The sequence below is a fragment of the Otolemur garnettii genome, unplaced genomic scaffold (genome assembly GCF_000181295.1).
Source record: "Otolemur garnettii isolate 467f Iridium unplaced genomic scaffold, OtoGar3 scaffold00052, whole genome shotgun sequence".
NCBI classification, from domain to species: domain Eukaryota; kingdom Metazoa; phylum Chordata; class Mammalia; order Primates; family Galagidae; genus Otolemur; species Otolemur garnettii.
In genome coordinates, this window is record NW_003852447.1 from 7,559,870 (window position 1) to 7,585,029 (window position 25,160).

A 25,160-nucleotide genomic window follows, 5' to 3' on the forward strand; every position below is an offset into this window, starting at 1 on the left:
TGATATACACACTAAGATTTAAGTCACCTAGAATAGCAATTATTCCCCTCTGAGGAGCAAGCACACGTATTTTCAATAGTTATAGAAAAGTTCTACTCACTACCGGTCTAATAAATGGTTGGATGACTAACTAAATAATCAGCTGGCATTTTCAGTTAAGGGCTTGCCACAGGTCACACAGTAATAAACTAATGAGCTGAAATCTGAAGTAAGATCAAAGGATGGCAGAATGAGCAGCATGCAACACATCTCTGAAATAAAGCCACATTACATACTTTTTCAAATCATAAAATCGTATTATTCTTTTAGAAATTTCACTCTTCTCAATATTTAGATTTCCTTTAGAAAATATCCCTTATGTCAGTTGAGATTATTTTTGTTGTTATTAAAGTAACATATGGCTTTAAATTTTTATGAAAGAAAAAAAAACAAATAAACCTCTTTATCCCCCTAGATGTCCTCCTTTTCCTTGTAATTTTTAGTATGCAAATGGAATCTTACCATAATGCTTTTAAGTCGTTTGACCTCATCTTCTTGTGCTCTATAGGATTCTAGTTCTTGTTGAACTGATTCTGCAACTTCTGGAAATGGACTAAAACAGTATCACACAAGAGGAACTGTGAGTATGACATTAAAACAGTGATTTTTGTGTAAATTCTGAAATACAGACGGTGAAGATTTATTGTTATCTTAAATTAACTTGTTTGTATTTGATGTATTTTATATCTCACAAAAGCAAAAACTAGCCAGGCATGGTGTACCTGAACTATGATATTTAATCTTCAAAATCTGCACTATCTTTAGGTCTCAGCTAACAGAGAATAAAGGCTGGTGTTTACTGAGTGCTTTTACTGTATGCCAACACTATGTTAAGAATTTATCTCTATTATCTCATTTAACCATGACCTGTTGTTGAGTTAGGTAATATTCCTAGCTAAGACCAGGTGCTTTGAGATGTGAGAACCGCCCCTAAGGATGAATAGTATTTTCCTTCTTTCTTTCATTGGCTTTACCAATGGCAGCTGGATAACTCTGGGCAAGTTATTTCTTTATATCCATTTTCTCAATTTCCCTAACAATCTTCCAGAATAGAGAAGTGGGTAGAATTATCATCTTCCCATTGTACTGATGAGAAAACTGAAGCTCAGAGAAGTTTAAGTCAGTTGCTTGACTCTATGCTGGCTTCTGGTGGTTTTGTGTTATTGTAGCACAATGTGCTACACTGTTCCCACTTAACAACACAAGGCTGATGCTTTTACTATGCAACTGACCTCAGATAGTTCCTAAACATATTCAAAATTTCTAAAAGAGTAGCCATAGCAAGGATACATACATGTGTGTGCATACACTAAGCACTAAAAAATCATCTTTTCATAATCACTGAGGAATGATATTTTTGTTTGCTTAGAATGATTTCTGTAGCCGCAATGACCACTAAATAAATTTTATAGCAGTTACTGAGCCCATATAGTACCCTAAACTGTAAGGGGAACAGCAATACCGGGAATGTGTGTATCACCCTACAATAAATTAATGGGCAAATTATTACATTTTTTCACCCATTATTTGTAATATACATTGAGTAAATCTCTGGGTTTCAGACTTAGGTATTCTCTCTACAGAGGTCTGTGAGGTTTGTATGAAGGAAAACAGTAAAAAAGGAAAAAATCCCACCCCAAAGTTTCCCTATCACAAAACTCCATTTTGACAAAAGGCAGAAATGGTCTTATAGAGTCAATGGAGACAGCAACAAAACTTACAGACTATCTGTAAAATCTGCAAAATCATATGGGGCGAGCTTATTGCAAAGTGACCCTACAAACCAACCCAAGGATCAGGAAAAAACGAAGCAATAAAAAACATATACCTATGGATTATTTAATTATAGCTCCCACTCATTGTGTGAATGAATCACCATGATTGTTTTAATTTTTTCCTCAAATTCAGAGGTTAAATGACATCATCATTTCTCTTTAAGGGATGAATCTTTTACTTACTGATACTTTTCTTTCTTACCTTCCTTTATGTTTTTGCCAGAATTTATCAACTGGAGTTAAATCATAAGACTTCTTATTTTTTCTCTTTGGTCTGGCACCAGCTGGAGAGTTTTCCACTCCAGAAGATTCTTCCAAATTAACCCTGTTTAAGTGGAAATCCTAGGAAAAAGTAATCCTATTTTAAATGATTGTTTTTTGAATTTAATCAACATAGATTCTTGCTGCACTTTCTAATATTTCCAAGGACAAAATATAGATCTGAAATTTAAAAGATCTTTAATCTTTTGTTACATACAGATGTACTTTTTTTGAGACAGAGTCTCAGTCTGTTGCCTTGGGTAGGGTGACATGGCATCACAGCTCACAGGAAACTCAAACTCCTAGGTTTGAGCAATCCTCTTGTCTCAGTCTCCCAAGTATCTGGTACTACAGGCACCCTTTACAATGCCTGGCTAGTTTTTCTATTTTTAGTAGAGATGGGGTCTCACCCTTGCTCAGGCTAGTCTTGAACTCCTGAGCTCAGGTGATCCACCTGCCTCAGCCTCTCCAAGTGCTAAGATTATAGGCATGAGCTACTGTGCCCAGCCTCATACAAATATACTTTTGTTTATTTATTTATTTTTTGAGACAGAGTCTCACTTTATTGTCCTGGGTAGAGTGCCATGCCATCACAGCTCACAGCAACCAAACTCTTGGGCTTAGGTGATTCTCTTGCCTCAGCTTCCCAAGTAGCTGGGACTACAGGTGCCTGCCACAACGTCCAGCTATTGTTTACCACAGTATCATTGTTCTTTAGCTGGCCTGGGCCAGGTTCACACCCATCAGCCTTGGTGTATGTGACTGGTGCAGTAACCACTGTGCTACAGGCACTGAACCATGTTTATGTATTTAAATATAAGTATTAGATGTATACAATTAAAATTTCCAAACATATATAAAGAGAAAAACCATGCTAAAGTTTTTGTGTATTCTGGAAAATACTTATGCATGTACTAGAATATACGTATGTTATAAATTTTACTTTAAAAATGGGATTAAATTATGCATATTTTCTAACCTTTTATCATTAAATAATGTATTTTAGAGCTTTTTCTGTATCTATGTATGTACATCTATCTCATCTTCTTCATGGTTACAAGCCATGCTCAGCTATATCAACTTATTTAATGATGCCTCTTGATGCTTGATTGTTTCTGATACAGCCATAATCTTAAATATAATTTTTCATTCCTTGGAGAAACTTAAGATTCTGAAGTGTACTTGAGGGATGCATTGCCTTTTTTAAAATTTACATTAGAAGCTACAATAATAATAGCACTCCCTTTCACATAAAGTCTAAAAGCCAGTCAGGCTACTGTTGCTAAACTTTGTCACCCAGAACTCATATGAGGCTTATTTTTTTTCCCCCTTTCTCAAAAAGCAAACATACAATAGGCAAAAATAAAGTAATTGGCTGGGTGCCTGTGGCTCAAGTGGCTAAGGCGCTAGCCACAGACACCTAAGGTGGTGGGTTCGAATCCAGCCTGGGCCCGCCAAACAACAATGATGGCTGCAACCAAAAAAAATAGCTGGGCGTTGTGGTGGGCACCTGTGGTCCCAGCTACTTGGGAGGCAGAAGTAGGAGACTTGCTTGAGCCCAGGAATTGATGACACAGCACTCTAATGAGGGGGACAGCTTGAGGCTCTGTCTCAAAAAAACAACAACAACAACAACAAAAAAAAACTGATTACCTTGTCTATTCTTTCCCTCCCCTTGTATTAGACCTATAGGTTCCTTCACACAATAGCAGCATTTTATGGTTCAATTCTACTTAAGAAATGAGTTAGAAATAAGAGATGGCTATCAGTAAGTGAGCAAATGAACAATAAACAAACAAGAAAGTATACGGCAAAATTATCAAGCATGATACTTTGATGCAATCATCTTAGTTATCAGGTATTTGTATATATTTTTAATTAATGATTATTCTAGGTCTTGTCAAACATGCTAAATACAATTTAATCACTTCTAGATAAAACAAAGACAATAATGACTTAGATTATAACCTTCTTAAATAAATCCTTTATGATAGCTTATTTCTAGAATATAATATGTAAATTTTACAACATATGTATATGTGCAAGAAATCTGTCTCTACAGTTGATCTGTAACTTTCTCAAATAAATCCTTTATGACAGCTTATTTCCTTGCCTTTTTTCTCTTTGACATAAACAATAGTGTGAAATATACAGATGTCTAATTGCCATAGTGGAGTAGCATGTCTATTTTCTGACAAATAAATTACAAAAGCAATGAGGCAGTCTTCTCCTACTTATATGTAAAATCCATCAAAGAGAAAAATCACAGAAAGAATAGGTATCTTTTATTTGCAAGGCAATTATTCTTAGCACTTTAACTCATTTGATCCTCACAGTAAATCTTAAAAGTAGTAATACAATTTCCATTTCAGAGATAAAAAACTGAGGCACAGAGAAATAAGTTAATTGCCCAAGACTGTAGAGAAATACGTAGCAGAACCAAGATTAAAATCCAGACAGGCTGACTTTAGACTTTATTTTGCTAATTCTATTTTTAGCAAGAATAGAGCAACTGGAATCAGATCCTATTACTTGAAATTCCCTATAGCGTAGAACATTGAATAGCCCTGGGTTGTATAAATAGGCAATTTAAAGACTTGAGAAGTTGCAATACATTTTTTGGATAATAAAAAGTATGTTATATTTCAATCTATTAATATTATTTTTCCTATAGACTCCTCATGTTATCATAAGGCAAGAATATCAGAGACCTTATTTAATTCCTCTCAGTTTCCCTTTTCCATATCTAAGCCTCACTGTTTAAAACACTTCATCCATATATAGAAAGAAAGCACAACTACAGAAAAAAACGCAACTGTGGAAAAAATATATAAATATTTTTTGTAGTTTTTGGCTGGGGCTGAGTTTGAACCTGCCAACTCCCGCATATGGGGCCGGAGCCCTAATTTTTTTTGTTTTTTTTTGAGACAGAGTCTCAAGCTGTTGCCCTGGGTAGAGTGCCATGGCGTCATAGCTCACAGCAACTTCCAACTTTTGGGTTCAAGTGATCCTCTTGCCTCAGTTTTTCTATTTTTAGTAGAGATGGGGTCTTGCTCTTGCTCATGGTCTTGAACTCATGAGCTCAAGCAATCCACTCACCTTGGAAAAACATTTTAAACAATAAATAGATATTAATGGTTATATCTATGAAAAAGCCTAGCTTTAAAAAATTATCTAGCCAAACAAGATAGAAGAGAAACATCTTTAAACAGTTAGGCTTTATTAACTAGAATTTCTAGTGAAGTGCTATTTTCATGGTGATGACACAGCTCATTCAAAATAAAAGTAACTTGTTAGCAAAATTACTATTCTAAAAATAGGAAAGCATATTATTGCTAAAGTATTGATGGAATACTTAAAAGGAAATACAAAATGATAAAGGAATAAAAGATGTTTAGAATTCTGAGAAAACATAATAACGGGAAGGACATTTCTCTCCTTTGCATAATAGCAAGGCAAATAAGGAAAAGTAATTTCAATCCTGAAAACTAGGAAATCTGAAATTCTGTGCTGTACTCAATCATTTTAAAGCAATTGGACATTTAAACACACAAAAAAAGACACAGAATTGGTTTTAACATGGTAGAGTCTAATCAGTTTCCACTGATAGTCAAAATTTCCTCCCTTAGAAGACAGGATAAAATCACCAGATATAAATAAATTGCATTAGGAAGTACAGAAAACATTGAGACATCTTCAACGGTCTCCTAGGTTCAAGCAGTCCTCCTGCCTCAGCTTCCTTCAGTCCCCTGTAGCTGGGACTACAGGAGCCTGCTACAGTGCTCAGCTAATTTTTTTATTCTTAGTAGAGACAAGGTCTCACTCTTGCTCAGGTTGGTCTGGAACTCTTGAGCTCAAGCAATCTACCTGTCTCTGCCTTCCAGAGTGGCTAGGATTATAGGTGTAAGCCACTGTACCTGGCTAAATCTTTATTAATTTAAACCACTGATGTTTGAGGGTTGGTTTAGACTGACAGCACAACCTATCCTATCCTAAATCAGAGGCTAAGGTATTCTATACAGCATCAGTGATTATCTTTGGGAAGTTTGTTCCTGCTTATTAAAGCACAGTTCTTTGTAACTCTAGGAATGATGAGCTGGATACCCAGATACATTGCTGGGTTTTTTTTCTACCATACATTTTCTACTAGTTTTCACCTGTTAATTTTGGCTCATATGCAATTTATTTAACTATTAAAGAATTTGGGCCAGGCTTGGCGCCCCTAGCACAGTGGTTACAGCACCAGGCACATGCACCGAGGCTGGCGGGTTCAAATCCAGCTCCAGCCTGCTAAACAACAATGACAACCGCAACAACAACAAAATAGCTGCGTGCTGTGGTGGGTGCCTATAGTCCCAGCAATTTAGGAGGCTGAGGCAAGAGAATCGCTTAAGCGATTTGAGGTTTGAGGTTGCTATGAGCTGTGATGACACAGCACTCTACTGAGGGTTACCTAGTGAGACTGTCTCAAAAAAAAAATTTATTTGGAAACTGATTCCTTTTTTATTCTTGATTGACAAAAAAGCAAATCTTATTAAAGTACCTATGCATGTAATTATAAACTCTGATTTAATGTTTTAAATAAGACTAAGTAGTAAAGGGCAAAGGTACTAAAAGGAAACCTAACATTTGAAAAAATAAAGGCCTGTAAACTGCAAGATACCGAGATGAAATAATATCCACCCTTTTTTTTCTTTTATTAAATGATAACTATGTACATTAATGCAATTCTAGGGTACAGTGTGGTGTTTTCACATACAATAATATCCATCTTTTTGACTGATGGCAACCACACTTTGTAGTTGAACAATCAACTCTGCTCCTCTTACAAGATATAAAAACAAAAAATCATGGCATTTTAATGACTAATTTTGCTTCTTATATACTGATAAAAGGAAAAGGCACTGCAAAGTTTTTTACCAGAAGGATATATTTCCCATTTCCAATGACAAAATTATCCTTCTAACACATGGGGAAGCTGTGTGGATTTTTATAGTTGTTTCCAAAATCTAACATATAAGTAATTATTGATGGTGCAGATTTTCAGGCAAAGACATTTAATATAAAAATCAAATTGCAATTTTAAGTTAACATTTTCTATTTTGAACGATTACTCCATCTTGTGGAGACAAGGGGTATAGTTATAAGAATTTTTAAAGCTCTGAAAAAATTAACAGTTTTTAACAATCAAAAGATGGCATGATTACAATTTATGACATCTCAGTTATAATTTGTTCATATCTAGAAACTGCATTAAAATTACTGAACAGTATTAGGTCACTGTAAGTTATGATGTTAATTATAACCAATCTTTTCAAAGATTGCCAACTTTTTATGTGAAGATTTAAAACAAAACCCCTAAACAGCCCTACCATCTAGTTTCACCATCTTTTACTTTTAAAATGGTATCTTAATTTTGAAGAGTAGGAAATAAAAATTGCTACAAAGGCCAGTGTAAAAATTCATTTTTTAGTCCTTATATTTATTCTCACTTCATCCTGGAACACTGAAAACTTCAGCAAGAACAGTATTGGTCTTGTTTAGTTCCTGGACCTCTTCTCTTTCCTATCTATACTCCTTCCCTTGGTGATCTCATCTTGTTTTTTGGCTTTCTCTCATGCTAAGACAACTCCAACAGCCTTCTAACTGATCTCCTTGCTGTTCCTATGCCTTCAACACAGCAGCTAGAGTCACAGACTTAAAATACATACCAGAGCTGCATGTTGCTCCTCGTTTTTTCTCAAATTGAAAGTCAGCGTCTTTACAGTGGCCCGTGATATCCTATCCTACATGGTATATGCCTTCCCATGTCCTATTTAGCCTTATCTCTAGCTACTTTCCCCCCTGCCTCACTACATTGTGGCTCCTTGGCTGCCCTGCCAGCCTTTAAATATATCAGGCATTCTTCTGCCCAGAATGATTTTTTCTCACATAGCTATATAATTCACTACTTTACCTCTGGATTGTCTCTCAAATGTCACTGTAACAGTAACACCTCCTTATTTTAAAATTTCTAATATTCACTAATACTTACTTTATTCTCCTTCAGAGTACTTCCCACTTTCTGAAATGTTATAAGTTTTGTTTATTTTATTTATTGCCTATCTCTCCTAATGGAATGTAAGCTCTAGGAAGATAAGAGGGCCTTTGTCTTTGTTATTGCTAAAACCAGGGTCTGAATATTTGTTACAGAGTAAACACTTAAATACTGTTTGAACTGAGTTCCTCATCTCCAGCCTTTTTACCTGACCCCCTGAAACCATCTTCCAGATTCCATTACTCAGGTTTTAATTCAGAGTTCCTTTGATTCTTCTTGTTTTCTCTACTGAATTTGTATTCACTGCTGTTTCTCTGATACTCATCCTAGAGTCATGGCATAGGACTCTAGGATAAAGAAATATGTAGAATTGCCAATTTCTGTCAGTAATCCTAAATCTAATTTATTTAAGTCAACACTTTAGAAGTAATATCCAGGTTTTAAAGAAATGAATTTGTCTTTTACATATCCAAAAGACAAATTGTCTAATGCATATCTTTTGTTTCCTTTTTATACAACATTTCAGGCAATCTTTGCAAGAATTACAGTATTATTTACCATAATCTCTAAAGGACTAGGCTAGGAGTCCTAAAGAGTATTATTCTTAACAGGGCCAATGATTTGGGTTCAAATTCTTTAACTTCTGTGTCTTAATACTAAAGAGTATTAGTCTTAACCTGGCCAATAATTTGGGTTCAAATTCTTTAACTTCTGTGTCTCAATTTTTCTACCAAATAGAGACCGTTCTGGACCTATTACATAATATTTTGTAGAGAATTATTTGTGTATACATTTTCTTTTTGTCCTAAAAGACTGGGACTGTGTTTTAATTATCTGTGTACATGCTAAACATATTATTTAGTAGATGAATATATGCATGGATAAATACAAATTTTTGTTTTAAGCATGAAATAAGATATGTGGAATTACTATAGAAACTATATGGTATATTAAAAAAAAATACTACTTTTACCACAAAATGAGGCCTAATTGATTCCTAGAAAAAAAGGAGAAATTACAGCTTTTCTCCCAGGATGAACACATTTAATTATTTAGTATGAAAAAAATATGTTGCTCATTTTCTTCAATTGTTTTCTTTTCCATCATGGCCAGTAATTTATCCTACAATTTAAAGATCATAAATTTGGAACTTTAAACTTCAATGTTTCACTATATCTGCATCCAGTGATTCCAAAACCTATCACTTTTTGTTAATATTTTTAATCTCCCTCCTTCTCATATTTGTTTTTGTAGCCACAATGTTAACTTTAAATTAAAGGAACCATTGCATGTTACTGTATTTTAGTAATAAGTGCATATTTAGCCTCTTACCAGTACATCATGCACCAATGCTTGATATGTCCAAGTATGATGTAAAGGAGTTGCCAAATCTATGTTTCTGTCAACAAGGACTAATAAAGGCCTTTGGAAGCTGTGAATATATTAAAAAAAATTATATAACTCTTGATACACCTAAAATTTCCTAACACTTTAGTATATGCTATTTGATATGAATAACAGTGTGCTAATATTCATACTTTATAATACTTTGCTTTATTTAAAAATGTATAACATGGTTAGTAAAGTACAGTAATGCTTTGGACTAGGTGGAGCCTATGTACAATGCTAGATTATAAGTCTCTTTCTTACAAGAAGAAATCTATACAAATACTTTTATAGAGTAACTTTTATAGTTATTAACAAAATAAGCTGCTCCTATTTATATATAAACTATTTCATGTTTTTGCAGAAAAAGCAAAAAAGGAATAGTTATTATCAGCTTTAAGGAAAACAAAGCAAGTAGGAGGTTATAAATTTACACAAATATTTGACAGTTTCATATATTATAAAACACATTTTTTTCCTATCAACACAAATTCAACAGAGCAGGCTCCAGAGAGCACAAAAAAACTCTATTCTATTACAATATATAAAATGAAAACATCATGTCACAATGGTACCTAATTATATTATCCCCTTAACAGACAAAGCATATGACACTTAATGTACTGTTTAACTCCATTATTACAATTTAGATGTGATACAGACTATATTTAAGGTGAATGGAGGCACAAAGTCATTTGGTTACCATGTCTTCAGAAGTTTTTAGAGATTTGCTTTGGAGGCACTAGTGTATCAGGAGTATACACCATTTTAAAAGGCACTGCCATTTGATAATATTAATTAATATACATATTTCTTCCTGTAAAAGACCTCTATTTGAATAACTTATTTACCCTTTGAGGTATAGGGCAGTGGACTTTCCTAATGCACTGACTATAGGATAAAAAGTCAGAGGCATCCTCACAATCTACCATCATTTATTACACCAGAGCTAGCTGGAGGATGAAGGAGGGTGGTCTACTACAGGGCTTCTTCTTAACCTTAGCACTACTTACATTTGGGGCTTGAAAACTCATTGTGATGGGGGTTGTGTGGTGCATTTCAGAATGTTCAACAGCATCCTACAACACACCTATTAGATTCCAGTATTACCTACCTAGTGATGACAACCAAACATGTCTCCAGACACTATCAAATGTCTGTGAGAGACATAAACTGCCCCTATGGGATTCCCCAGCCTACAGGTGAATTCAGATGTGTTTCACAATATTCCAACAAGGCTGTTGACCCCTACTTAAATAATCAAAATAACTATACTGTGATAACGTGAATAAATTTTTTAAAACCCAAATAAAACAGTGCATTTTATATTGGTTTCTAGGGCCCATGCCAAAGTACTATAAAAAGGGAACTAATAAGTAAGGTATATAACATAGTGGTTGCTTCTGTTAAAAACAAAATTGGGTTGAGAACTTGGCTTTCTCTACCTAATGAGAAAGAAAAACATTTTAAGACCACTTAAGACCAGCAATGAAATCATAGAACAGTTTAAAATAATGTGGGAGCTAAGGCAGTTAATCAAATAAGTGAAACACAATGTTTTTTTTTTTTTTCAGACGGAGCCTCGAGCTATCCCCCTGGGTAGAGTGCCATGGCATCACGCTCACAGCAACCTCCAACTTCTGGGCTCAAGCGAGTCTCCTGCCTCAGCCTCCCAAGTAGCTGGGACTACAGGCGCCCGCCACAGCGCCTGGCCATTTTTTGGTTGCAGCCATTATTGTTGTTTGGCGGGCCCAGGCTGGGGATTCGAACCTGCCACCTTAGGTGTATGTGGCTGGCGCCTTAGCCGCTTGAGCCACAGGTGCCGAGCCGTGAAACACAATGTTAATGCCAACAGCAAATAATAGTAATAATAAGGCTGCAGAGTCATCAAAATTGACTGGAAATGAAGTCTTCAGACAGTTATGAAATTATTATTCCTAGTAGACAGACAGCTATTTTACTGGCATCAATTTATTTTCATGGGCTTATAATTCACCTAAATGGGGCATAAGAGTTAATTTTACAAAATACACACAGTCTCATTCTCTTTATAATTCTCAGCATTTGAGTGGGTTTCTTTACTTCTCCCCTCCATTATTAAATGTACTAAATATACAGAGTTTTTAAGTTATTTGTATTTGGTAATAATTGAGCAACCAGAAACTCTGGCATACCAATTCATGCTAGAAATGCTAAAAATGTACAATGTTTTGCAAGTTTGGGCTATTACTATTTCAGAGTAAAAATGAAAATTACATAATAAAAGTAGAAACAGAAATAAGTATCACAAGTTTTTCATTTTTTAAAAAATTACTAAGAGGTTGGATGGTAAGTTAAAGGAAATGCCTTCGGACCTTCAAAACCTCATAAACAGAAAAATTTCCTCTGCAGATAAAAAAAAGCTACAGAAATTTTTACCAAAACAAGGTAAGCTAAATAGCATACTCTATTTGCATTTCAAGAACAACTTGAATCAAAACTGTGATCATAATTACCTAATTAAAAAGAAACAAATTCCAATCACAAGGATAAGGGGTTTCTATCAGTCAAGAAAAAATAACAAAAAAACTCTATAATGTTTTATTTTCAAGTCCTACATGTATATTAGCTAATCTTAATACCTGAATTGGCCAGCTCCAAGTGTATCACCTGTAAAAAGACTATTTCGTGCATCTCTTAGATTTTCCCGAAGTTTCTTATCTAGTTTCTGAAAAACAAAATGTTAGATTAATTTTTTCTTTTTTTTTTAGAGACAAGATCTCACTTTGTCACCCTCGGTGGAGTACTGTGGCATCACAGCTCACAGCAACCTCCAGCTCTTGGGCTTAGACAATCCTCTTGCCTCAGCCTCCCAAGTAGCGGGGACTACAGGTACCTGCCACAACACCTGGCTATGTTTTTGTTGCAGTTTGGCCAGGGCCAGCTTCGAACCCGCCACCCTCCTTATGTGGGGCCGGCACCCTATTCACTGAGCCACTGGTGCTGCCCTAGATGAACTCTTAAGAATAGTTTCTCATATAACTTTATGTAGGGCAATACATAACGTATTTTTACTTTCATAACCAACCTAGAATTTTTTTTTTTACAAAATAGCAAATTTAAGTATTTCAGCTTCTTTGCTTTTTTAGTATTATTATAACTTAGACTTGAAAAGACCACTGCCTTTTCTATTGTAACTCAGGGTTGATTCCACTAATGAGCAATTTTCATTGAGTAATTTTACTTTAGGTCCAGGATACACTCTGTAGTAATGACCTGCTCTCTTTCCTCAAGCATGACTACTGTATCAAGAAAAGTGTCTACAAGGAGAAAATGTTTACTTTGGTAAGGGGGAGTGAAGAGAGTAGTGGGGGGTACAAGAAGCCTTGGAAGAGAAAAGGAATATGTAAAAGAAAGTAGCCCTCCACCAGTCAGGGATTCATTTGGGCTAATAAAGCTCCAAAATGTTAATGCATCTTCCTCTGTGTTTCCATACCACTTACCCTGTTTCCTTTTCAGTAATTCTATACTTTCTCCAATCCCTTATTTATTTTTTAATCTTTCAAACAAATTTGTGAGTGCTCAATCTATAATGAATACTTTATTTCAGGCTGGTGGAACAGCAAAATGTGCTGCATCATTTTAAAAATGGTAATAAATGTTTGCTAAATGAAGTTAAATGTTAAATTATCTGGGTAATCAAATAAGTGTAAAATACTACTTGGAGAGATAAGGATAAATGAGAAATATACATTGTAATAAAAAAAAGGACTGGAAAAGTACACTAGAGTAAATAAGTACATTCTATCATACAGAAATACAAAATAATTAATTTTTATCTTTGATGGAATCCCAATGTAATAAAATAAAATGAAAATATTTGCCATTGATACTTAATATATAACCAAGCAAACACATATTTAATACTAATACTTGAAGTACTTATGGGAAAAAACTTCACAAAATGTTATTTATCTCCAGTGATATTTGCTTGAACTCACCATTGCTACCATTTCTGCTGCTGTTCCTCTTGAACATCTGATTATAGGAACAGCACCTATTTTAACAATAAATGTCAGCAATAATCTTGACCCTTAATAAAAACACTTACAATATACATTAGCATCAAAAAATAACAGATAGAATAGATGCACACAATTTTAGACTATAGACATAAAAGGATTTGTAATCTCAAGAGTAAAAGCAAGATTTCAGAAATGAAGCTTTCCATTAATAAAGAACAAGGGGGAGTCAGAAGAGAACAATTTTTACATAGAACTGAACAGTGTGACCAAATGTTTCAGTGGATTAAATAAGTCAGCATTTGACCTCCTACAGTTTCACAAATAAACTTACTCTCTATTCACAGGATTCACTTTAATTTGACTTAAAAGAATGAGAAGAATTTAGCTAATTTAGCAGTTTGGGATTACTATTTTCTGTTTGTTTTACAAGTTGACAATAAAAAGTTGTAGTCTTTTAAAAAAAATACTAATTTAAAACAGAAAACATATTCTTCACGTTTAATACTCCTAAAATTAAGCCTTAATTCATTATCAAACCAACTTATTGGACCTCTTAATTTCCTTGTTCATTTATTACTCCATCCAGTAAGTTTTATGAAAGGTTGAAACCCTAATAAAAAAAATCCAATTGTACTGAAAATATCATAGTATGAACTGAGAACACTAATCTTTATAAGCTCAAATTGTTCCATTTTATTTATTTTTTTGAAACAGGATCTTGCTCTGTTGCCCAGGCTGGAGTACAGAAGCACACTTCATAGCTGCAACCTCAAATTCCTGAGATTAAGTAATTTCCCCACCTTAGCCTTCTTGAGGAGTTGGAACTAAAGAAATATTTTTGGAGAGAAGAGGTCTTGCTATTTTGCTCAGGTTGGTTTTGAACTCCTGGGCTCAAGCTATCCTCCTGCCTCATCCCCTAAAGTGCTAGGATTACATTTATGAGCCACTGCACCTGGCCTGCATTTCAGATTCTATAGAAAAACATACTAAAGTCAACTGCAAAAGTAAAATATGGAATATGAGCAAAATTTTCAGAAATGTTTTTTCTGATGATGAAAGTTACATATGCTTGTTATAAAAGTTAATCCTCTTGATTCCAGCCTCCCCTCAATAATCTCCATTAAGAATAATCCCAAGAATTTCAGGTTGTTTTCTACATATAGTCTAGTGTGTGTATATATAAAAAACAATATAGGGAATTATATACACTGTTCTTAAAACTGCTTTTTTTCCATTTAATAATTTAGTGTTGACATTCTTCTATGTCAGATAGGCAGTAATTTCAATTTCTCCTTCGGGAAAAAAATCATGTTCTGGTACTCTCCCTAATAAAGGTGGCTCTAATGCTTCAGTGGTCTATGTCCCTTTTTCACTGTACCTTTACTTTGAAAATATAACCTTAATGTCCAAAATAACCCCAGCACTTGGCAAAATAATGAAAACTGTATGAGATGACAAAGTAGATAATGTCTATTTAATAACTAAAAGTAATATATGCGTGCTTTCTATAAAATAAAACCACCCACCCATTTGAGGGCATGGAGAGCAGGTCAAAGCAGGGAGGGGGATAAAACTCTTAAAAGAAGGGAATAAAAAGAAAAAGAAAAAGAAAAAAATAAGAAAAGAAGGAAATCATATTAAGGAAAGAAAATATTTTAAATCAGCTTTTCTCCTGAGGGTAGTTTAAAGAATGGGCTCAAAGAAAATAGGATACAGAGGCTCGGCGCCTGCAGCACAGTGGTTACGGCACCAGCCATATACACTGAGGGTGGTAGGTTTGAACCTGGCCTGGGCCAACTAGACAGCTGCAACAAAAAGATAGCCAGGCGCTGTGGTGGGCACCTGTAGTCAGTCCCAGCTACTTGGGAGGCTGAGGCCAGAGAATCGCTTTAGCCCAAGAGCTTGAGGTTGCTGTGAGCTGTGACGCCATGGCACTCTACCGAGGGCGATGTAGTGAGACTCTATCTCAAAAAAAAAAAAGAAAGAAAAGAAAATAGGATACATAATGAGGTAAAGAATCAAGGATCAGAGTTAGGGCTGGAAATAAAAGGAAAAAAAAAATCCAGGAAAGGAAGAAGTCCCAAAATTTACATATAACTTTTCCTCAAACATTTGTCTAAATCTAAACAGGTATGGTATCTCTTATTTTTTCATTTGTGAAATGGAGACAGATCTTATTAATCTTGTGTGAGAGGATGATTTTAACTAAATAGTTTTTAGTGTTCATAAAATTAAAATTAAAATTAGGTTTCTAAACTTATTTATTAATAACAGTAAAACATAAAGTCATGTATTAGATACTAAATACAAGGTAGCTGTAATTTTATTTGAACTAAAGAAATGTTTTAAATTTTAAAAGAACAATAGAATAGTATTACATGTAAGTTTAGTGTTTTATTAAGTCTTTGGCATTTGGACTTACTTGTTACCAAGAATATTATCTCTTATTTAGCAGTATTTAATTTTTAAAATGAAATGTTAAAAGAAAATTGACAGGTACATAAATGAAGTCACCACTAACCATTTAAACAGTAGAAAATTACAAGACCAAAGACACTCAAAAAGACAACACAATACATCTACGTTCCAACTCAAGAGGAATAAATACATTGAGTTAACAGAAGAATTATTTTTATATACTTTTGAATGTATATTTTACTACAACTCTTAAGAGCCTTTAGAGATCAAGATAGGTAAAACAGGGTATCAGAGTATAATATATTAAAACGAGTTGTTAAATAATTAATGTACTTTGAGAAAACAACCAGAAAGGCGCCTATAGTCCCAGCTATTTGGGAGGCTGAGGCAAAAGAATTGCTTAAGCCCAAGAATTTGAGGTTGCTGTGAGCTGTTATGCCACGGTACTCTACCAAGGGCACCTCTGTCTCAAAACAAACAAACAAAAAGGAAATAACCAGAAAGATTTGAAAACTTACCAAGTGTAACAAAAAAGCAGAAGAGGCTGTCAACAATAGTGTCCATAACAGTTTCCATTTCCGTGTCTGTGATATCTGGTCTGTTAATGGCTAAAATGACATAAATAATGGGGCAAAAAAAACCTTTAAATTTATGTCTTTACAACACCTCTAAAATTATTACTCAACTTATAATCAATATGCAGTTTGATAACATACTGAATTCATATGAATTGATAACAAATCAATTCAATTAATAATAAACAGCTAGAATTTTTTGCTTTAAACTCTTATTTTGTGAACAAATATTTGTTACAAATTCTATTACCTCAAAAAAGAGAGGAAAGAAAGAAAATCAAAACATACCACTTCAATATCAGATATTGTCAGAGTAGCAGTAAGGAAAACAACCCCACCATATATAAACTACACAAAATTTTTGCAGAGCAAATGGAAAGTAAATATTGTATTCTATGATTTTATTTATAAACACTAGCTGGCCTTAAGAAACTGTTGATTCTATTATCCAGCTACTGCTAGAAAAGGACAATGCAAATTAATTCTGGAAAAACAAATTCTGGAAAATATAATTTTCTTTATAGTATATATTATGTTATATGAACTTCATTTCTAATCTACAAGACTGTACATAAGTAGTTCCAACTTTGGTAGGTATTAAGAATCACCTTGACACTTGTAATCCTTGCACTCTGTGAAGCCGAGGTGGGTGGATCCCCTGAGCTCAGTTCAAACCAGCCTGAGCAAGAGCAAGATCCTGCATCTACTAAAAATAGCAAACATCAGCTGGGCATTATGGCAGACACTGGTAGCCCTAGCTACATGGGAGACTCAAGCAGGAGGATGGCATGAATCCAGGAGTTTGAGGTTGCTGTGAGCTAAAGTGATGCCATGGCCCTCTAGTCTGGGGCAGGAGTGAGAGTCTGTCTCAAAAATAAATTAAATTAAAAATATTTAGCCCTTTCCTTTAGGGATGCAATCCAATAGGTATGGGATAATTCTAGGAAATCTGCAATTCTGACAAGCTCTTTAGGTGATCCAGATATAAATCACCCTTGGGAATAAACTTTAAAGAACACTGCAGTTCTTGACAAAGACCCTGACTTATCTTCTCACTCACAGTATCTAGGTTCAGTGTCTGACAAAATAGATGCTTAATAAACACATGTTGAAAGAATGAACTAAAATAGTATCTACATAATATTTTTAATTTCCCAATATCCTGAATGTGAAAACAAATATAGAATTTAATAACAACTTGCGATTTGCTTAAGAGAAATGCAGAATCCAATTGGGTCTATCAAGTATCTAAAGAAAGTATGATCCACCCAGAGAACATATAACGAATTCAATCAGGCAACACAGAATCTGGATCAAGGAAATGTGTTCTTACTTGGGTGTTACAGCCTAACATCTTTCTACCTGAATCAGATAAAAGAAATGTAATAAGGATACAATGTGAAATTATATGAATTCAGGGGACATCAATTCAGGGAAATACATGTTCAATTCATTTTGTAAATCACTGCATAGTTAATTTTGCAGGCACTTAAAATCCCTTACAATAATTAAATCACTGGCACATTTTGTCATTCACCGGCATTGGCAAAATCTATATGGAAGCATCCAGCTCCTGGTTCTTAAGACTCTAATTCCACATCAATCAATTAGTTTATAATTGATTAAATGAAACAGTTATAAACTGTCCATTAACAACATTAACTCATTTTGAAATAACAACCTGCTTTGCCTAAGATAGTAACCTCAATTTGGCTAAGATGATAAATTCGCTTTGTCAGATAACTTTCCCATCCAAAGAAAATTCAGGATTAAAAAGACAAGAGATGCAGATAAAACTCATAGCATTAATACATTTGATTTATGTTTTAAAAACCCTGTTTAAGATTATTAAAGCACTTGTAATGTTTAAAAGAACTTAGCATACAATTACATTATGGCAAAGAGCACTATCTCTGGAGTGAGATTGCCCATGTTTCGTAACTAGGTTCTGCACTTGTCTTGTCACTTAATAACTATGCTTCTGTTTTCTCATCCGTAAAACGGAAACAATCATAAAATCTACTTACAGTTATTCTGAAGAGTAAATGAACTTACATTGTAAAGTGCTTAATGCACTGACACAGAGTAAGCTATTGCTATAATTGAGGATCTGGGTGATTAGCTACATGATTAGTTTAAAATTAGTAATAAATTTCATACTTTTATACATTTTTTAAAGTTGACATGTGTAATAAAATTTAACAAAATTAATATTTGAATGTTTAATGAATTTTGGACTCACTATAAGTTAATTATTTTTAAAGGATTATTTAAATATTTGAGCGGGTTTTGCTTGTTAAATTTTTTTTTGAGACAGAATCTTGCTTTGTTGCCCACACTAGAGTGCCCTGGCCTTAGCTCAAAGCAACCTCAAGCAATCTTCCTGCCTCGGCCTCATAAGTAGCTCAACTACAGGCTCCTGCCACAACGCCTGGCTAATTTTTCTATTTTCAGTAGAGACAGGGTCTTGCTCTTGCTCAGGCTTGTTTTGAATCCCTGAGTCCGAGGGATCCTCCCACCTTTGCCTCCCAGAGTATTAGGATTACAGGCCTGAGATACAGTGCCAGGCCTGCCTTTGAGATTAATAAATTTGCCTAGTCTGATATACAAAGCATGGTGTTTACAAAAGAAAACGTAAAATACTGAACTTATTAAATACTGAACTTAAACGTAAAATACTGAATACTTATTATTCAGTTAATTATTAACTGAATTAATATTATAATTATTAACATAATTAAAAATGTTTAAAGGAATTTAAATCATGTTTTCTAATTAAGTTTGTTAAACTGAGACTGATTAGAATATAGTCTATTCAATATGAGCTAACTGATCAAGTAAAGAAGTTGCTTTCTTAATTTTACCAGATTTATATATAGTATAACAAAATCTATAAGTTTAACTCTATGGCTTAGAGAAAACTAGGTTTTAAGCAACTAACTTATAAATAAGCTGCTAATTCATTTAAAACTAATTATAAATAGACCTTTGTGAATAACAACCATTGTCAAAATCTCTCACACTTACAGTTCAGAAAATACCATATTTATACCCTTCTAGGGATTTTGTTTAATTTCAATAAGAAAACATTTTGTAGAGCTCAATGAAACCAAAAGCTTCATGTTTCTGTCTGTCAGAGAGCTTCCCATCTGGTCCGGTGTTTTATAACTATCCAAGGGCAAAGTACTAGACAATTAATTCGAATCCTGCTACTAAAAGATTACCTTACTTGCCATGGGTGAATCATTCATGGAAGGTGCTATTAATTGGTACTTCACTGAGCTTACAAAACAGGTTTACTAAATGTTGGTTATAGGTGACAGAATTCAGCCTGAGACTTGTTTTATTTGTGTGCTTTTAAAAATCTTTTACAAAAAATAAAAAATAAAAATAAAAAGTAATTTTTTTTATAGCTCTACTGCTTTAAACAAAGCTGGTTTTAAACCCACTAAACTTAGATGTGACTATTTTTTCTTACAGTGCATTATTCATATTATTAGCAATGAATTGGGATATTCCTGTTTTTACATACCACGATAGGAAACAAGCTCCTTATTTTGATTACATAATACAAACATATCATCTTCCAAAGTAATAAAATTGAGATACTGATCAAAAACCTAGAAACAAAAGAAAAAGTTTATAAATCAATTTTATAATAAAGCCATATTGAAAGTAAATTTAGTTTGATTTAATATACCAATAGTAGAAATGGAAAAAATAATTACATTTGATAACTCAAAATTAATTTACTATAAAGCAGGCTGTCTAACTGGGTAAAGATGAGCAGCTAAGAATATTAAAAAGCACTCAATGGTTAGAGCGCCAGCCCTGGGCACTGGGGGTGGTGGGTTCGAACCCGGCCAGGGCCTGCTAAACAAACAAGCAAACAAAAAAGCTGGGTGGGTGTGGTGGCTTACTCCTATAATCACAGCACGTGGGAGGCTGACGTGGGTGGATTGCTTGAGCTGACATTTCGAGATCAGCCTGAACAAGAGCAAGACCTGTCTCTAAAAAATAGGTGGGCGTTGTGGTACAATGCCTGTAGTTCTAGCTACTGACGAAGCTGAGGCAAGAGAATTGCTTAAGCCCAAGAGTTTCAGGTTGCTGTGAGCTATGCCATGGCATTCTCCCAAGGGCGACAAAATGAGATTCTGTCTCCAAAAAAAAAAAAAAGAGAGAATTACTAAAAAGCAAAAACCTGGCCAGGTATAGAGGCTCACACCTGTAATCCTAGCACTCTGGGAGGCTGAGGTGGGTAGATTGCTTGAGCTCACAGGTTTGAGACCAGCCTGAGCCAGAGCGAGACCCCACCTCTAAAAATGGCCAGGCATTGTGGGAGCTACTTGGGAGACCGAGGCCAGAAAATCATGTTAGCCCAAGAGTTTGAGGTTGCTGTGAGCTGTGACTCCACAGCACTCTACCGAGGGCAACAAAGTAAGACTCTGTCTCAAAAAAAAAAAAAACAACCAAACCAAAAAACTACAAGATTTTGGGCAATAAACATCAAAGGGGGAGTAACATTTTTAGAAAACACAATTTAAGCAGACATAAGAATTTAAACTATGGTTGAGAAGGGAACAGATATAAATTTTTAAGAAAAACCTCAGTTATAATTTTTATATTCAGTTTAATCACACTTTCCTAAGAAAGTCACAGTTAACTATTTTTACATCATGAACTTTTTTTATAAATGAAGTGGGAAAGAGTTATGTGAGTTCTTTGGAAGTACAGATTAGGAGAAAAATTAAGAGAATAAGTTGAAATACACAAAATTTAAAGAGATTAAAAGCTATTTCTATTATTTTGTGTGAAATTAATGATAAAATTTGAGCAAGAACATTAAAAGACACAAGCCTCAAAAAATAATCAGAGGGTGGGCACAGTACGGTTTATGCCTGTAATCCCACCACTTTGGGAAGATAAAGTAGGAGGATCACTTGAGGCCAGGAGTTTAAAACTAGCCTGGGCAACATAGCAAGATTTTTCTCTACAAAAACTTAAAGAGTTAGCTGGGTGTGGTGGGGAATGCCTGTAGTCCCAGCTATTGGGAGGCTGAGATAGGTTGCAGTGAGTTATGATTATGCCACTGCACTCTAGCCTGGGCTAAAGTGCCAAGCCCTGTCTTAATGCAACAACAACAAAAACTACTTAGAAGTAGTAGTGGTTTATATAAATCTAAGCATGAAAACTCAGTGGAAAAAAAGGGGAGAAATAAGAGATGGTTGTTTCGTCTGTTATTTTCCCTATATACTTCCCTAGAATTTTGTTTTTGTCTTGTCCAAAATCAAGCAGCACAGGTCACAACTGGGCTAACATCAGGAACGTATTTCACAAATTGATTTGTAACTCAAGGTAAACCTGACTAAAAAGACACAACGATGTAGAATTATTGGTTCTTTTTCTCTCATAATGTGCAATACAGCCTCTTTGGATCCACTTTCTTAAGAAAAGATCTGGAAATAGTGTTATCTATACTAGTTCCACATCAAACAATGTCAACGTATTTTTAGCACAATTTATGATAACACAATTGTAAAATGATTTCTTAGTTGAGCAAAAAAGATCACGCAATTCTCAGCCTAAAACAAAATTCACTCTGCTTTTTATGTTTGTCTTCCAGATTCATTAAATAGCAGATTCCTTTGGTTTATTTTGCCTAGTTCAAGTCCAAGACAATTTACATTATCAGAATTCTTTCTAAAAGTATTGAGCCTAAACATTTCTTAGGTCATTCTGGTCATTTATAAATCAGACACCTATGTCAATTAGCAGGTTTCAGAACACTGTTAAATTTTACAGTAACAAAATGTTATCAACCAATCAAAATCTCTTACCTTGGCTACTTGTGTGACTGCACTAGCTGCTAATGCTGCATTTGCAATATCTTCCAGTTTACTTCTTGAAATAGCAGAAATAAAATTTAAATAGTATGATTCATAAAGTTGATTCCGAAGATCCTAAAAATACAATGAATCTTTCATGCTCACAGGATAATATAAAGGAGACCATGAATATAAATCTTTTATACACTATAAAAGAAAGGTTTTGGAGAATAAGATACACATTTAAAAGACAGGTTATATAAATGAAAATAAAAAAAAGTATCTTAAGAGAACAAAGTTATGAAGAAGTATTGGTGTTACCTGCAACTGAAATATATCTTAATAATCAAAATTACAAAATTATATTACCAACAAAATACCATTAATTATAATGGTGCACAAACTGCTTCGATATAGCTTTTCTTCATTTTTCTTAAAAATACCCAGAAATGATTCACTAATGTATAGTAATAAAATCATAAATAATTCCAATGACCAAATCCAGAAATAATTCTTAATTATTTACAAGTAATAGAATTTAAGTTATATAATTTGTTTTTGGAGATGAAGTGTCCTCACTCTGTTGCCTAGGCTAGAGTGCTGTAGCATCATCCCAGCTCATAGCAACCTCAACTTCTAGGCTTGGGTGATCCTCTTGCCTTAGCCTCTGGAGGAGCTGGGACTACAGGCGCCCAGGACAATTTTTCTATTTTTAGTAGAGATGGGCAGGGTCTCACTCTTGCTCAGGATGATCTCAAACTCCTGAGCTCAAGCAATCCTATTGCCTCAGCCTCCCAGAGTGGGAGGATTACAGGCGTGAGCCAACACACCTGGCCAAGTTATGCAAATTCTTACATCAAATTTATTTATCTTCTTAAACTCTAGGCAAACAAATAAATAATATCCATATTTCCTCAAATCTAAAATGATGTTGACTGTAATAGACACCACCATTTTATGTACCATTAAGAATTAATCCTGTCAATAAATTTCATTACACACAATCAATTTTAAGATGTATCCGATTTCAGAGATGTTAAAATGTGAAAAACTAGTTGTTGGAGCCTGTGTGAGGAAGGTAGCTGAGCACAGCAGTGGTTCAACAAAGGTCAAGAGAACTAGTTATGTATGAGGATTGAGAAAATTGGTACCATGTTCAGGTTACTGGGAGACATGCTTTCTACTGTTAGAGAAAGGAATTACAAATTTGTAAAGGGAAAAAGGAAAAACTAGAATGAATCTTGTGCTGGTAAACTAAAACAATTTGGGAGTTATCTACATAGATAGGTAGGGAGGAGAGAGGTAGAATTATAGAAATAAATATAGCTATAAAAGTTTACATATGTACATACATATATTTCCTAACTTTGTCCATTAAAAGGGTTTAAGAACAGTCACACCCTAGTTCCAATGAGTATACCTAATGCCTATATCCTGATTTCTAAAGTCTGTTCTCTACAGAAAGCAACCAGGGCTCCTTAGACAAATGGTTGACTACCAGGCTGGGAGAGAGAAAGTTCAATCCCAGACTATCCTGGAATATTTCCTTGTGCCAGACAGTAAGGAAGTGGTCAAAGAATGATAAACACATTTTAAAAGGACACACAAATTCAACAAAGTTATAATATAAATATATAAAAATCAGTTGGATTTCCATAATATTGCAATGAACAGTTAGGTAAGAAAACTCCATTCATAATACCCTTAAAAACAAATTTAAATAAATTTAACATAAGAAGCATAAAGTTTATAATCTAAAATTATAAAACATTATTAAAATTTATTATGTTTAATAAATTTAACATAGGAAGCATAAAGTTTATAATCTAAAATTATAAAACATTATTAAAAGAAATTAGATTTAAGTAAATGGAAGGATCCCATGTACACAGATCAGAAAATTTAGTATTGTTAAGATGGTAATACTCCCCAAACTATTTACAGATTCAATGCTATCCCTATCAGAACCCTAGAGATGGCTTCTCTGTAGGCACTGATAAATTAATCCTAAAATTAATTTAGAAACTCAAGGGACTCAGAAATGCCAGAATGAGCTTTAAAAAGAACTACAAAGCTGGAGGACTCAATTTCCCAATTTTAAAACTTGCTACCAAGTAAGAGAAATCAAGACTCTGTGGTATAGGCATAAAGTCAGACACAGACATCAGTGGAACAGAATTGAGAGCCCAGAAATAAATGGTCAACTGATTTTTGGCAAGGCTGCCAACACCATTCATTGGGACAGAATAGATTCTGCACTAAATAATGCTGGGACAACAATTAGCCACATGCAAAAAAAAAAATGAAATTGTACATCTACTTCTACTATATATAAAAATTAACTCAAAATGGATGAATGACTTACCTGTAAGAGCCAAAATTATTTAATATAAAATCCTTAGAAACAAACACAAAGGTTTGAAATAGCTTCTTAAACATGATGCCAAAAGCACAAACAAGAAAAAATAGATAAACTGTGCTTCACCAAAATGAATTTTTGTGTTCTACAAGATACTGTGAAAAAAGAAAATACTGTGCTTTGTCAAGAGAGTAAAAAGACAACTTAACAATGGGAGAAAATACCTGGATCTCAGATAAGGATTTTGTGCCCCAAATACATAAATATCTCTAAAAACTCAACAATAACAAGAACTCAATTAAAAAATGGGCAAAGAATCTGAATAGACATTCTCACACAAATGACCAATAAGCATGTTAAAAGATGTTATTAAAGAAATAGAAATGCTCATTGAGTGGGGAAAAGATTCCCTATTTAACAAATGGTGCTGGGTGAACTGGCTGGCAACCTGTAGAAGACTGAAACTGGACCCACACCTTTC

The 25,160-nt window shown here is 34.2% G+C and overlaps 1 protein-coding gene across 1 annotated transcript in view; it reads right to left on the minus strand.

Moving 5' to 3' along the window:
- Positions 1–25,160, minus strand: part of SCFD1 (sec1 family domain containing 1) — an 84,381-nt gene that overhangs the window by 45,427 nt on the left and 13,794 nt on the right. Inside the window, exons 5-12 of the mRNA XM_023514399.1 lie at positions 22,333–22,455; positions 20,028–20,115; positions 16,439–16,528; positions 13,479–13,534; positions 12,120–12,205; positions 9,445–9,544; positions 2,017–2,156; positions 455–592 (exon numbers count right to left, since the gene is read on the minus strand). Coding sequence (XP_023370167.1) covers positions 455–592; positions 2,017–2,156; positions 9,445–9,544; positions 12,120–12,205; positions 13,479–13,534; positions 16,439–16,528; positions 20,028–20,115; positions 22,333–22,455 — 821 coding nt within the window. The remainder of the gene's footprint in view (positions 1–454; positions 593–2,016; positions 2,157–9,444; positions 9,545–12,119; positions 12,206–13,478; positions 13,535–16,438; positions 16,529–20,027; positions 20,116–22,332; positions 22,456–25,160) is intronic.